The sequence below is a fragment of the Tupaia chinensis genome, unplaced genomic scaffold (assembly GCF_000334495.1).
Source record: "Tupaia chinensis unplaced genomic scaffold, TupChi_1.0 Scaffold000132_1, whole genome shotgun sequence".
NCBI classification, from domain to species: domain Eukaryota; kingdom Metazoa; phylum Chordata; class Mammalia; order Scandentia; family Tupaiidae; genus Tupaia; species Tupaia belangeri.
Genome location: NW_006159601.1, coordinates 98,593 through 112,447, shown reverse-complemented (window position 1 = coordinate 112,447; position 13,855 = coordinate 98,593). Strand labels below are relative to the sequence as shown.

The window sequence follows — 13,855 nt, the reverse complement described above, 5'->3', positions numbered from 1 at the left end:
GCCCTGCCAGTGTGTCCCAGGCTCCGGACGCTCTGGAATGTTTGCCTCCAGAAAACACTTTCTCAGGCCATATGGTGCTGATGCAAATTGCTCTTCCTTTTTAAACGACGACGAACAAAAATGAAACAGCCAGTCCATTTATTTACAAAGTGTGAGAATTCCTGAGGTACACAGTCACTTGTTTTGCTCTGCACCTAGACAGATTTCCCCGTCTTTACGTAGCTGAAAATGTGACTCACAGAACGCATTGCATTTACTGGGTCATAGCGCCGAGCCTTCTCCAGCAACTCAGTACTTGGGTTTACTTCCACCACTGCACGTTACCGTCAGCAGAGCACCACCCACTTCTGTGGCCCTTCCGGGTTCTGCTGCTTTCTGAGCACTAAGGACGGGAACAGGAAGGGCCAGGAGCTGTGAAGGTGTGGGCGCCACAGACAGCGTGGGAGGGGAGGAGGGCTACACGTTACCGTCAGCAGAGCACCGCCCACTTCTGTGGCCCTTCCGTGTTCTGCCGCTTTCTGAGCACTAAGGACGAGAACAGGAAGGGCCAGGAGGTGTGAAGGTGTGAGAGCGCCTGTGGTCGCCACAGACAGCGTGGGAGGGGAGGAGGGCTCGTTCGCGGTGCCCGGAGCCCGGACCTCTGGGAGCCCACGACGGCAGGACGGCGGGTCCCAGTGCTCACTCTTCGGCTCACCCAGGCTCTGTACCTTCCGTTTTCATACCCAGTAAGCGATGGTCGGACTCCAGCAGATCCTAGAACTCGTGCCTTCCTCTGGCCTATATGGTCTATGTGCTACTGCACGGTGCCCAGCGATTCTGGTAACTTCCGAGCGTGCAGTCCCAGCTCTTCAGCCCCTCCTGGAGGTTCGGCCAGCTCCAGGCTCAGCATAGCTCATTCCGTTAGCACCAGCTCTGAGAGGTGAGCCGCCCCGGGGCTCCCGAGCGCCAGCCTCCTCTCCATCCAGCGCCGTTTTCTGCGGGCCTGCGAGTTAGTGGGGAGAGGCTTCCAAGTCCGGGTAGGACAGAGGGCCTGTGACTTGTGGGTCCTGCAGGGTGACTGTCCTTGTCACGTCACCAGCTCCGGTGCGGTGCTGGCAGGCATCTCGTGTAAGACGTGTCTTTGCCCTGGAAACCAAGACTGATTGTAAAATGCATCGTTTGTTTCTTTAAACCCCTCTTAACATAGACGAAGGGGAGGAACTGGGAGTGAGAGGTGAACAGTCCAGCACGACTGAAGCCATGACTTCGGAATTAATGTCAAAACTCGTTGACGGAGAACAAGGCTGGCGTGAGACAGGCAGGTCTGTGAGTGCTACGGCTCCTTCAGTGTTCCTACAGCTTGCTCTTCTCTGAAAGCCAAAGTGTCATTTGTCAATGAACATTCACGGTGAGTGAGTACTGTGAATCGAGAGCTGTTCCAGGGCTTTAAGTTATTAGCTTGGACTGGCCCCGTAGCCTAGTGGTTCAGAAAGCCAGACCCCACATGGCTGACTACGGTTCGTATCCTGGTCCCTGCAGTTTGAAAAACACCAGACGGGGGACTAGCAGTTAGTGTAATGGCTATGCTGCTGAACTCCCATGTAGCTGACCATGGTTCAAGTCCCGGACCCGGTGGCTTAAGCTCATGCCACATATGTGTGCGTGCCCAAGATCCCTAGAGGAGTATGGAGGAGAAGGGATTGCGGTGTGACCATCCCCCTTGAGGGGTGATTTCCCACTTTCTGTCTCTCTCTGTCTTTCTGGCGAGCACATGAAACCTCTCCAAAAAAAAAAAAAAAGAAAAGAAAGAAAGAAAAGAAAAGAAAAAAGAAAAACCAGTGGGCAGAGAAATGGAGGAGGTGGGACGGGCGTGACCATGCCCCTTCGGAGCGCTTTCTCCTTCTTTATGTCTGTCTCTGCTGAGCACGTTGGCCCTCTGCCAATTCAAAAAGTTGTTAGCTTCTTATTCTTTTGCAACCCTCCTTTTACCAAGAGAAAACCAAGATTCAGAGAACCACATGGCCCACCTGAGAAGTTAAGCGTAGAGTTGACCTGGAACTCGCTGGTCTCTGTGGCCGCTGTCCCTGAACAAGACCGCGTTGGTGTCTGTGTAAGCGTGACGGTCCGTCCAGCCAGCATGTAAAACCGCGTGTTCATGAAGTTTTATTCCCGCAGGGGTAAGTCCAGCTGCAGAACTGCACCTGTGCCTCGTTAGGCAGACTGCTCAGCTGGCACGGTGGGCAGCTGTCCGTCTCCTGGGCAGGAGGCCGGCGTGCGTCGGCTCTCCAGTGCGGTAAGCTTGGCCTTCTAGGGCCACACTAGACGAAAGCACTCAGTTCAGAGAACCTTGGAAACAATCTTAGAACAACAGGTTTTACAACTTAGTAAGAAAAAGGATTCCTTGTTTATTAGCTATGAGGTTTGGGTAAGTCATTTAAAACCTTAGGCCAGTTCAGTGGCCACTGTCTACATGTAGCTAACCTCAATTTTCATTTTAAGGAATGAAAATGAATCACAGTTAACTTTATTCATTTATTTTAATTTGACCAAAGAGGGATAGAGTGAGAGAGAGAGAGAAAGAGAAAGAGAGAGAGAGCCTCCAGGTCCGGGACTCGAACCTCATCGACCACGTGGGAGCGCAGTTAAGAATTCAGTTCCTCTGTTGTGCAAGCCACATTCTAGGCACTTAGCCACAGAGTAGTGGTCAGCGGCTCTCGTGTTAGCTAGGGCAGGTCTGGACCCAGTTCTACAGCACTCCACTGTCCTGAAGCTCGGTTTCCAGTCTCAGACAGCTGGATGAGTTCTCGCGACGACCCAGCACTGATGCAGTACCCGGGATTGCGCATGTGGAACTGCACCACGTCGTAGAGTCCTGTGCTCGTGGGCGTTCTACTGCCGACGGTACCAGGCAGCACCCTCAGCTGCACACAGCGATGCGTATCTACGTTGGGTAAATTCATGCTGCAGGCTACGCGACGTACAGTGATTGAATGCACAAAATAATTAAAATGGAAAAAAGTGAGCACAGTGGGGGCCACCACGTGCCGTGGTAGTTAAGGCAGCTGGATTCTTTGTTGTTGTTGTTGTTGTTGTTTTGAGGGGTTTTTACTATAGGCACGTGCACTCACCAGAAAGAGAAAGACAGAGAGACAGAAAGCAAAAAATCACCCCCTCACACCGCAGTACCTTCTCCTCCCTTCTCGTCTTGGGATCTTGGGCTCGCACGCACACAAACCCGGTGTGAGTTTAAGCCACCGGGTCTGGGACTTGAACCGTGGTGGACTACATGGAAGTCCAGCAACATAGCCATTACACCAATTGCTGATCCCAAGGCAGCTGGATTCTTTGGTGGTCAACCATGGTTCGAGTCCCAAACTTGGCGGCTTGAAAATCAATCGGGGTCGTGTGTGTGTGTGTGTGTGTGTGCAGAGGAGGGTAGACCGGCGTGGCCATCCCCCACCCCCAGGAGGTAGTTTCTCACTTTCTCTCTGTCTCTGTCTCTCTCTTCTCCAGTGAGCACAAGCACCTGTACCCTATGGCAGAAATCTTAAAAAAAAAAAAAAAAAAAAAAAAAAAAAACAGCACAGTGCTATAAATACTGAGACTTTGGCCCTGGGATCTCGGTCTTGTTGGCTCGTTTCTAGAAGTCCACCTGTGTATGTTGAAGTAGCTGTTTACGCTCCCTAGGACTACAGGGCGTTCATGTTCTGCATGCTTGGCGCTCTCACTTAACGTGGGAGGTGGCATTTCGTATAGTGACATACACAGCGTGAAAGGTATTTTCCACCATGAAGACCGTGTGCACTGAAATTAGCAGGCAGAAAGCCAGACCACGCACCTGCTGATAGCAGCACGGGAAGTGGCTGCGGAGTGTGGAAAGGTGAATGAGTAACCACTCCGTGTTTCACGGGGTCAGCAGTAACCAGCACAGCCTAATGACTAACTGCTCTGCTCGGGAGCCAGGATGGACTTCCGATACAGACTGCTGACCGGGGCCCGGCTGGTCTCTTCCAGGGAGCCACACCGTGAGTGCCCCTGACGGCAGGCACTGTCCACCTGCACCATGGAGAACAGTCTCAAGAACGTCCTGGTGGTGGCCCTCGGATTTCTGCTTCTCTTCACAGCCTACGGGGGTCTGCAGAGCCTGCAGGTAAGTGGGGTGACCCCTGCACCACCCTGCTCCTGAGCTCCTTTCGGGCTCCAAGAACCCCCGTAGCCGTGAAGGAGGGCAGCCTCTTACCCAAGTCACCGAGTTGTCCTTCACCACTCAAAACCCGTCTGAAACCAACAGTGATTTTTCTTTTTCGTTTTTTTTTTTTTTTTGGAGAGATTTTTGCTGTAGGGCATATGCACTTGCCAGAGAGACAGAGACAGAGAGAGAAAGAGAGACATCCCTCCCCAAGGGGATGGCCACACTGCAGTCCCCACCTCTCCATTCTCCTCTTGGGATCTTGGGCATGCACTTGCACACACCCAGTGTAAGTTTCAAACCACTGGGTGCAGGACTCTAACTGCAGTCACCCACATGGAAGTCCACCTCCTTAACCCTATGCCACCTGCTGGCCCCTTTCTTTTCTTTTTTAAAAACTTATTTCTTCCTTTTATGAGAGAGAAGGGTCTTGTCACATGGTGACCCTTCCCTGGTCTTTAACCAGTTAGGGTCTCAGACATGTGCACACGCCTGGTGACTCGGCTCCAACCCCACGGTTGGCCGTGTGGCTTGCAGCCCTGCCGGGTGCTGGGTCACCACCTGCACCCAAGGCTGGGCACCACACGGCCTCACACGCAGTCCCGTGACGGCAGTTCCCTCACGTTGACGGCGTGGCCTGTGTGTATTATCTTCAGTGTGAGGTTGGGCACATGCTCACAGAAGAGACAGAGTGGGAAAGTGAGAAGTCAGCCCCCGATGGCCGCACCACGATCCCTCTCCTCCAGTCTCCTCTCCAGATTTTGGGCACGCACGCACATGCACCCAGCGTGATTTTCAAGCCACTGGGTCTGGGACTCAAACCACGCGGTTTGCTGTGTGGGGTCTAGTGCCTAGGTTCAGCCCTCCACGCCACCTGCTGGCCCAGCACAGTGAACGTCCGACCCTTAGCGCGTCAGGCCTTGGCACAGTGACTGGGGAAGGCTGTCTTCTCGGGGTGGTCGAAGCAGACACGCACGGTCACGGTCAGTTCTGCCGCATCGTGGCCCTTGTTTGTGGTCGGGGTGTTCACGTGAGTTTATGAACTCCATAGGCTTGTAGGCGCCCAGACCTTGGACTCTGATGACAAGCCCGTATATTTTGAACTTCTAAGGCGCTCTTTCCTCCTCAGGCCAGTGAGTCACTTGAAAACGTACTGACCGTTGCTGAAAGGCTGCGGCAGGCCACTCAGGGCGTGGTGGTTAAGGCAGCTGGATCCCACAGGGCAGATGCTTGGTTCTAGTCCCAGACCCAGTGGCTTGAAGGAAGTGTGCGCACCGAGGGTGTGCACGCATGTGTACCCAGAATCCAAGAGAGGGTGGAGCAGGGCGCGCAGTGTGGCCTCCCTCCCTGCCCCCAGGGGGCACGTCCTCTCACTGCCTCTCAGGGGGTGGACATGCATACAACAGTAAAAACGCCATGGCACTGGCCGTGCGCATGGAAGCAGGGCTGACACTCCCCTGGGGAGTTAGTTCTGCGTCTGGACACTGATGGGAATAAGCCCAGAGAACTGGCCTGGCCTTGGCTGTCATCGTCCCCTGGGGAGGCCGAGTCGCTTCCTGTGGCCTGGGCTGTCACTTAACAGACACTTAGAGCTTCTGACAGCCAATGAGCGAGTCCTCACTGGTCTGTAGGCCAGGCAGGTCAGGCAGCTGCTCTGTACTTGGGACCGAAGGAGAGCAGCCGGGACAGAGGCAGAGCGGCCTTGGACAGAGGCAGGGCGGCCGGGACAGAGGCAGAGCGCCCTGGACAGAGGCAGGGCAGCCGGGACAGAGGCAGAGCGGCCGGGACCGAAGCAGGGCGGCCGGAACCAAGGCAGGGCAGCTGGGACAGAGGCAGAGCAGCTGGGACTAAGGCAGAGCGCCCTGGACAGAGGCAGCGTGGCCGGAACAGAAGCAGAGCAGCCGGGACCGAGGCAGAGTGCCCTGGACCGAGGCAGAGCGGCCGGGACCGAGGCAGAGCAGCCGGGACCGAGGCAGGGCGGCCTTGGACAGAGGCAGAGCAGCCGGGACCAAGGCAGGGTGGCCGGGACAGAGGCAGAGCAGATGGGACAGAGGCAGAGCGGCCCGGGTCGGAAGCAGAGCACCTGGCAGGGCTCGGAGTCACATCCATGCCCTCACTGTGGCGCACACTGGGGACTCGTGGCTTCAGGGCTTGGCTGTGGCTGTGGCTGTGGCCTTGACTTCTCGGCCTTCGGTTCTCCGTGGCGTTCCTCTGGGCCCTGCGTCTGCCTGGGCTTGTGAAACCGAGGTGGCAGCTGGCAGGTCTCCACGGCCCCGCTGGAGGAAGCGCCGTCTCCCTCCCCGTGGCTCAGAGGGCGCGTCGCCCTGGAAATGCCATCTTTGCAGCCGTGATCACGCGTGAGCCGCGCTGAGCTCAGGCCGCACGTGCCAGCCAGGCTGTGGTCCTCGGGCCACCGTCCCTTTGCAGAGCTTCCTCCAAGGCGGCACCCAGGCCAGCTCCCCCAGGCTCAGGTCTGGCCTCCACTGGTCGGAAGTCCTGGGTGCAGCTGGGTGTCAGTAGGCTCTGGATTCAGAAGGCGGAGGAGGAGGGAGAGCCTCGGCAGCTGCCCTGCCAGGTCCCCACAGGCTGTGGTGGCCCACTCACGCAGCAGAGGAATGCGCAGCATCCTGGCCCTGGGGTGTGTGCTCAGGAGTCACTCAGGTGGCAGTTGGATGCGCTGCATGCCAAGGGCACCCTCAGGGAGAGACCCGCTGCCTCCGGCCACAGCCCCTTGGTGTGATCCCTCCTTCCTCAAAAGACTGGACGACATCAGAGAAGCAGACCTGCAGCCCGGCAGGACCTGGGGGCGGGACAAGCACCCCACCCACGGCCCCACCCGACACCAGCCAGCGCGGTGCGCAGTGGGTGTGCGTGGCAGTAGGCCATCTGCTGGTTCTGCGGACACTGTCCTGGACGCTGTGGCTCCTCATCCCCGCCTCCCCCAGAGCTCGCCCAGACCTCTGTGGGGTGCTCCGCCACCTTCTCACAGAATGAGTGGCCTTCTCTTCTGCAAGTCTGCGGAGGAAGGCCGATGTGTGCATGGCTGGTCTGCACATGCGCACACGTATGTTTCTGGATCAGCGCTCCAAATACACATGTAGATACAGGCGTTCAACATGGTTGTTCACACAGAAGACGATGCTCACTGTAAAAGCGTGTCCTACTTTGGGTACTGAAGCCTGCCTTCCCAGTAGCTGATGACCAGACCCAGCGTGACACACCTGCCTCCCGGTGGGCAGCTGCTCGGCGGCCTGCAGTGGCCAGAGCCCCAGCGTCCCCTCCCCTTTGCAGAGGCGGGCACGCCTTGGCCCAGTACCTCCTGCAGGGATCTGCAGACAACAAAGGCTCAGTCCAGACCCTGGCCTCGCACCGGCTTGGTGCTCCTCGCCACCCCGGTGACACCCCAACATTCCCAGAGCGCCCCCACTTTGGAGGGTGGTGTTCAGCTTCCTCTTCACCCAGATTTCGGAATGTTTGTGGGCCTGGCCACGGTGTTTTCAGTGCTGGCCCTGAGTATTCTCGAGGGCCTGCTTCGGACAAGCCCTGAGCAGATTTTTAACACAAAGAGGCTGGGCCCATCTGGGGTACAGGGCGGGGTGCCAGGCTTGCTGAGAGAGAGGTTCCAGAGCAAGAGCAAACTCGAGCTCTCTAGGGACGAGGTGTTCGGGGAGGGTCTTAGAGACCCCTGACCTGCTAGAAGGATGGGTAGGGAGGGGGCAGGCTCTCCTGTGGTACCTCAGCTGCCTGCTGCAGGGAACAGACAGCAGCAGCATTTACGGTGCTGGGGCTGGGTCTTACCTCCCAGGTGCATCTGTGGGAGCCTGAGCCCGAGAACCCCAGGGTGTGGCCGCCCTAGGAGATGGGCCTTGTAAGGGATAACTGAGTCGTTGGCCGGGCCTGGTCCCCAGCCTGGTGCAAGACAAGACGGGGACCCGACGGGACGGCTTCCTGGGGACGTGACAAGAAGACGGCTGTTTGCAAGCCCTCTTCCTGTCCCCACCCCAGATGCCTGTGCTCCTGCCTGGAGACCTGGCTGCTCCTCCACCCTCAGCTCTCGGCGCTCGAGAGCCCACCTGGATGCATGAGTGCTGGCAGGGGTGCCGGCCGCTCTCTCCCTCGAGTTGGGACAGCTGACGGCTTTGGGACGTGGCCTTCAGTCTGTCCCCAGTGCAGGAGACCCTGACCATGCAGTGACCTAGCCCCACGCCCCGCATGCTCTGACCAGAGCTGTCTGTGCCCGCAGAGCAGCCTCTACAGCGAGGAGGGCCTGGGCGTGACGGCACTCAGCACCCTCTACGGCTCCGTGTTGCTGTCCTCCATGTTCCTCCCGCCCATCCTCATCGCCAGGCTGGGCTGCAAGTGGACCATCGCGGGCTCCATGTGTGGCTACGTGGCCTTCTCGCTGGGCAACTTCTACGCCAGCTGGTACACACACCCCACCCCCCGCGCCCGTCCCGGTCGCCCCTCCGTGGAGACGGCGCAGTCCTTTACACCCGAGGGGTGCCCTCGGCCCCAGACGCCTTCCCCAGGCCCCCCACAGGCGCTGTGGGGGCTTCCTGGTTCCACTTTCTGTCCCTTGCTGCCTTTGCTGTTTATCTGAGTCACGTGGTGAGTGCGCCAACTCGGCCTGCCCACACCACAGGCCGTGCCGTGCCACGCGGGGTCTGCTCCCAGGGGTCCCAGACGCGGGGCGGCGTGCCATCGCGGTGTTCTCTTGCAGGTACACCCTGATCCCCACCTCCATCTTGCTGGGGCTGAGCGCTGCCCCGCTGTGGTCCGCTCAGTGCACCTACCTCACCGTCCTGGGGAACAGGCATGCCGGGAGGGCGGGCCAGCAGGCCAAGGACGTGGTGAACCAGTACTTCGGCATCTTCTTCCTCATCTTCCAGTCCTCCGGTGTGTGGGGCAACCTGATCTCGGCGCTGGTGTTTGGCCAGTCCCCCAGCAGAGGTGAGGGCGCAGCGTGGCGTGAGTGGGTTCCCCTGAGGGTCAGGCACTGGTTCGGCACCACTTTTATTGCGTGGTGGGGCCGGAAGGCAAGGCCCACGCTGTGCCTGCCCTGGCTCAGCCTCCGGTCCCAGAAAGGGGTGTCCTGGGGAAGATGAAGGTCACATCATGGTTCCACTTATTTATTTACTTTAGGGACCAGCCGTTGGTGTAGTGGCTATGCTGCTGGACTCCCATGTAGTCAACTGTGGTTTGGGTCCCAGACCCGGTGGCTTAAACTCACGCTGGGCGCATGTGTGTGTATACCTCATCTGTGTGTCTCAGGTTCCAGGCCCAGCCGAGCTGGACTCTGGGGCAGGACTCGGTCCGTGAACTCACCGGTCCATCGACCCAGACCACAGCAAGGTGGCTTCCCGGATGCCAAGGCCTTGCTGATTAAAACTACAATAGCGTGCCTCACGTCTCTGCGCGTAATTTCACTCTGGCCTTTTAAAAAGACGCGTTATTATGGGACTAGCAGTTGGCATAATGGCCATGTCACTGGACTCCCATGTAGTTGACCGTGGTTCAAGTCCTGGACCAGATGGCTTAAACTCATGCTGGGAGCATGTGCATGCATACCTAAGATCCTGAGAGGAGAATGGAGGAGAAGGGATTGTGGTGTGGCCATCCCCCCAGGGGTGATTTCTTGCTTTCTGTCTGTCTTTGTCTTTCTGGCATGCACAAGCCCTATAACAAAAAGCTCTAAGAAAAAGAAAAAGAAAAGAAAGAGAGAAAGAAAGAAAGAAAGAGAGAAAGAAAGGAAAGAAAGAAAGAAAGAAAGAAAGAAAGAAAGAAAGAAAGAGAGAAAGAAAGAGAAAGAAAGAAAATTACTCATCCCTTTCATGAACGATAAGCAACCATGACAGGTCTGGGTCCCAATCTCCGCCCCGACCAGCCTTTCCAGCCAGCCATGCTCACAGCTCCGGGTGCCCGCCTGGCGGCACAGGAGACTGGGAACAGCCCCTGACCTGCCACAGCTTCCGGCCTGGCGGAGCATCGGACCGGGCCACTGCTTTCCCCGGCAGCTGGCCCTTCTGTGGCCTCTGCAGACTCAGAAGGGCAGCTGTGCTCACCCGCCGTCCCTGAACGCCGTGTGTTGGGCCTGTCTCTGACATCTGACCGCGTGAGAGACTGGAGCTGTAGCTCACGTGTGTCCACCACCTTTGCCCAGACACGAACTGAGACCCGTGTGTCACCTGGCGCCTTGCACAGCCCTGGTGAGGACTTAAGCCAATGCCAGGAAATCGCGCATGCTCTCCCTTGTGCCCTGGCCCTCCCACTCTCTACCCTGTGTATGACGAGGGCCGCTGGGGGACTCGAGCCAGAGCCCTCGCCCGTCTTCTGCCGCGATGTCGTCACTTGCTAAGTGCTTCTGGAGAAGGGATTCGCGAGGTGACTCACACGGGCTCCACTGGCTTGAGCGTCCCACGGAACACAGCGGAGGCGCCTGGTGCTGGCCTGGTCTCGTGCCGGGGCGAGGCGCAGAGATGCTCAGTGAGTCCCTCTCGAGCGGTGGCAGGTGAATAAGCCAGGCCGAGGGCCCATTCTTTCTACCGCCTCTCGCCAGCTGGGAAGATCCTGCCAAGTGTTGGGCAGTAAAATTGGCTTTGAGAGTACAGTGACACGCTAAGGGTTCTATCCCCGTGCCATTCTCCTGAGGCTCTGGCTGGGCCCTGGCTGGGAGTCCTCGGTAGTGCACACTGATTCTTTCTAGATGCAGGAGTTGGCCTTAGGTCTCAGACAGGGAGCCGTGCCACCACCCGCCACGGTCCGGGCTGGTTCTCGGACCAGAGCGCCCAGCACGCCCAAGCAGCCTGGCACGCCTTCTTTCTCTGTGGCCACATCTGAAAGGCTAAATATTCGAAGCTGCGTAGGCGAGCAGCGCAGAGGCCCTGGGCCTCAGCCCCGTCCACTCTCCTGAGTCCAGGCCAGGCTCTTTACGGCCTTTGCCCCACCACCTCGACCTCTGGTCTGAAGACGCCATTGAGGGTAAACGTGCTCTGAGACCCGCCCTCCCACAGTGGCTTGTGTGAAGTCATCCTGCCTCGGTGTGCCCACACCTGCCTCAGTGTGCCCACACCTGCCTCGGCGTGCCCACACCGCACACGTCCTGGTGTCACGTGTCCCCACCTGTGCCTCGGCCTGCCCACACCTGCCTCGGCGTGCCCACACCTGCCTCAGTGTGCCCACACACATCTCAGCTTGGTGTATGGGCACACGTCCTGGTGTCACGTGTCCCCACCTGGCCCCGGGTGCCCATGCACGCGTCCTGCCCTGGCGTGTCCCCACCTGGCCCCGGGTGCCTATGCATGTGTCCTGCCCTGACATGTCCCCATCTGGCCCCGGCTGCTGGTGTCCCTCCCGTGCCCGAGTGCCCACCCCCATGGGTCCGTTTGCTGTCACATCGCGTCTGCTCTGCCTTCACAGAGACCATCCCGGAGGAGGAGCTCCTGTCCTGCGGGGCCAGCGACTGCCTGATGGCCTCCGTGGCCACCCCGTGGCCACCAACAGCACCCACCGCCCCTCCCAGGAGCTCATCTTCACCCTGCTGGGCATCTACACAGGTACCTGTGCTCCCGGAGCAAGCCCGCCTTGGGGCTGTGCGGAAAGACGGTCACCCCAGAACATACGTAAACCTTCTAAAGTTTCTTCCGAGAGAGAGGGCGAGACACGGTGGCCCCGCAGGGTCCTCTCCCAGTCCCCTCCGGCCTCAGCCAGCCCAGCTGTCACAAGCCCACGTGTCTGGTGTGTTCAGGGAGACCTCACATTCGAACCTGGGACCGTCCCGTGCTGGTGTGGTGGTGTCACTGCTGAGCCACTGCCTGGCCCCAAGTCACCTTTCCTCCCCTGGGAAGTCCTGCTTCTCTTCAGAAGTCCAGACAGCCGGGAGCGACAGGGCGCGGGAGGGCCGGCTCGCACCTGCAGCCCGGCATGGCGCCCGCAGGCAGGTGTGCTTCTCAGCTGTGGCAGAGAAGGCTCTGCACCCTCAGCCACGCCACATGCTCCGGGCCACACGGCTCATGGCTGCTAGTGGACAGTGCAGCAGACCAGGGCTCGGTGGCTTGGCCATCCTTAAGGCCGAGTGACCTGAGAACTCTAACCTCTGACTCGGGCTTTCCTGAGGCGGGGACGGGTGCAGAGCAGCAGCGGGCCGTGGCCCTCGGTCACCCGTCACCACGCAGCCCTTCACGGCGTGCTGCCCTGAGGCTGTCATGACACTCCTGGTAGAAGTTTGTTCTCGTGGAGAAACTGCATTGGCAGTTCTACACATGGTTTAAGTGCCGGGGGTGTGTGCCCGCCAGAGACCCAGAGAGTGAGTGGGGGCGTGGAGTAGAGGCCCCTGGGCTTCTCTGTGGACAGCCTGGGCATGGGCGGGGAGTGGTCAAAGACAACATTCCTGAGTCTGAGAGTGCCTAGGGGTGCAGCCAGGCTCCTGCAGTGTGGTCAGCAGGCAGAGGGCTGGGAGGGCAGGGTGGGGGCGGGTGGAGGGGCCGGGAGGGCAGAGCGGGCGCAGGTGGAGGGGCTGGGAGGGCAGGGTGGGCGCGGCCGGAGGGGCCAGGAGGGCAGGGCAGGTGCGGGCGGAGGAGCTGGGAGGGCAGGCGTGGGTGTGGGCGGAGGGGCCGGGAGGGCAGGCACGGGCACCTTCCGAGGCAGAGGGTAAAACCACGCATGCGGAGAGTACAGGGAGAAAAAGTGGAAAGGCTGTTGGGAGCCCTGGGAGGAGGATGGCAGCCAGCGAAGGAAAACGAAGTTGGAGCCTTGGGACACCAGGGAGGGGTTCAAGAGAGCTGAGACCGGCCTGGGGCTCAGGAGGAGGCATACACCGTGACCCCTCGGCAGCTGCCGACGCTAACTACAGAGGGGCGGTGGCACGGGAGCATGGCCGCGGTGAGGGTGGGGGAGCGTGGCTGTCCCAAGGAGCCGAGTTTCCAAAGCAAGCTCTCAGCCCGACATGACCGCAGGCTGTGGTCTGTGAGCCCCTCCTAGAACTGCCCTGCCACAGAGCAGCGCATTGCCCTACCCCCGTGGCTGCGAGGCCCATTTTCCCTGTCCATATTCCTCCCGCAGGGGCATGCCTGCGCTCCGGCTCCCACGCTCCCAGATGGCACTCCCAGGCCCTGCGTATAGGGCGCAGGGGACTCTCGGCCCTCACAGAACCCAGTGGCCTAATGCGGAACGCCGAGACCATGCAATGCAAGCGGCCGTGGCTTTCCTGCAGGACCCCTTGCGTCTCCTTTTTTAAAGCAGGGCCATGTTGCCGTAACGAGAAAACAGGGCTGGCCCTCTATCCTAGAGGTTAAGGGAGCTGCACCCTGCATGGCTGACTATGGTTTGAATCCCAGACCTGGCAACTTGCAAAACACAGCAGACACATGTGCACACACGGGTGTAGACGGGGAGAAGGGCTGGGGCGTGACCCTGCTCTGCGTACAGGCTTTCTCGATGGGCCTGGTGAGTGAGCGAGTCCTCTGGCAATTAAATAGGGAAGGACGAGAACAGCTTCGCCCCTGCGCCCCCACCCCCGGGTTCCTGGGCTCGCAGTCCCCGAGGCCACTGCTAGTGAAGGGCCCTCTGGAACACTGCCCATGGTGCGGCAGGTGGCGTCACCCCACGGCGCCCTCAGGAGGCTCTGGTCTCACAAGGTCGGCGCACACACCTCAGCCTTGTCACACAGGCTGCCACACGGCCTGTCACACG

General features: G+C 59.3%; 1 protein-coding gene across 1 annotated transcript in view; it reads left to right on the top strand.

Annotated features, from left to right (window-relative positions):
• UNC93A (unc-93 homolog A) overlaps positions 1–13,855 on the top strand; it is a 29,259-nt gene that overhangs the window by 2,464 nt on the left and 12,940 nt on the right. Inside the window, 5 exon segments of the mRNA XM_014586388.1 lie at positions 3,994–4,129; positions 8,412–8,593; positions 8,889–9,118; positions 11,585–11,649; positions 11,652–11,721. Coding sequence (XP_014441874.1) covers positions 4,043–4,129; positions 8,412–8,593; positions 8,889–9,118; positions 11,585–11,649; positions 11,652–11,721 — 634 coding nt within the window. The 5' untranslated portion in view covers positions 3,994–4,042.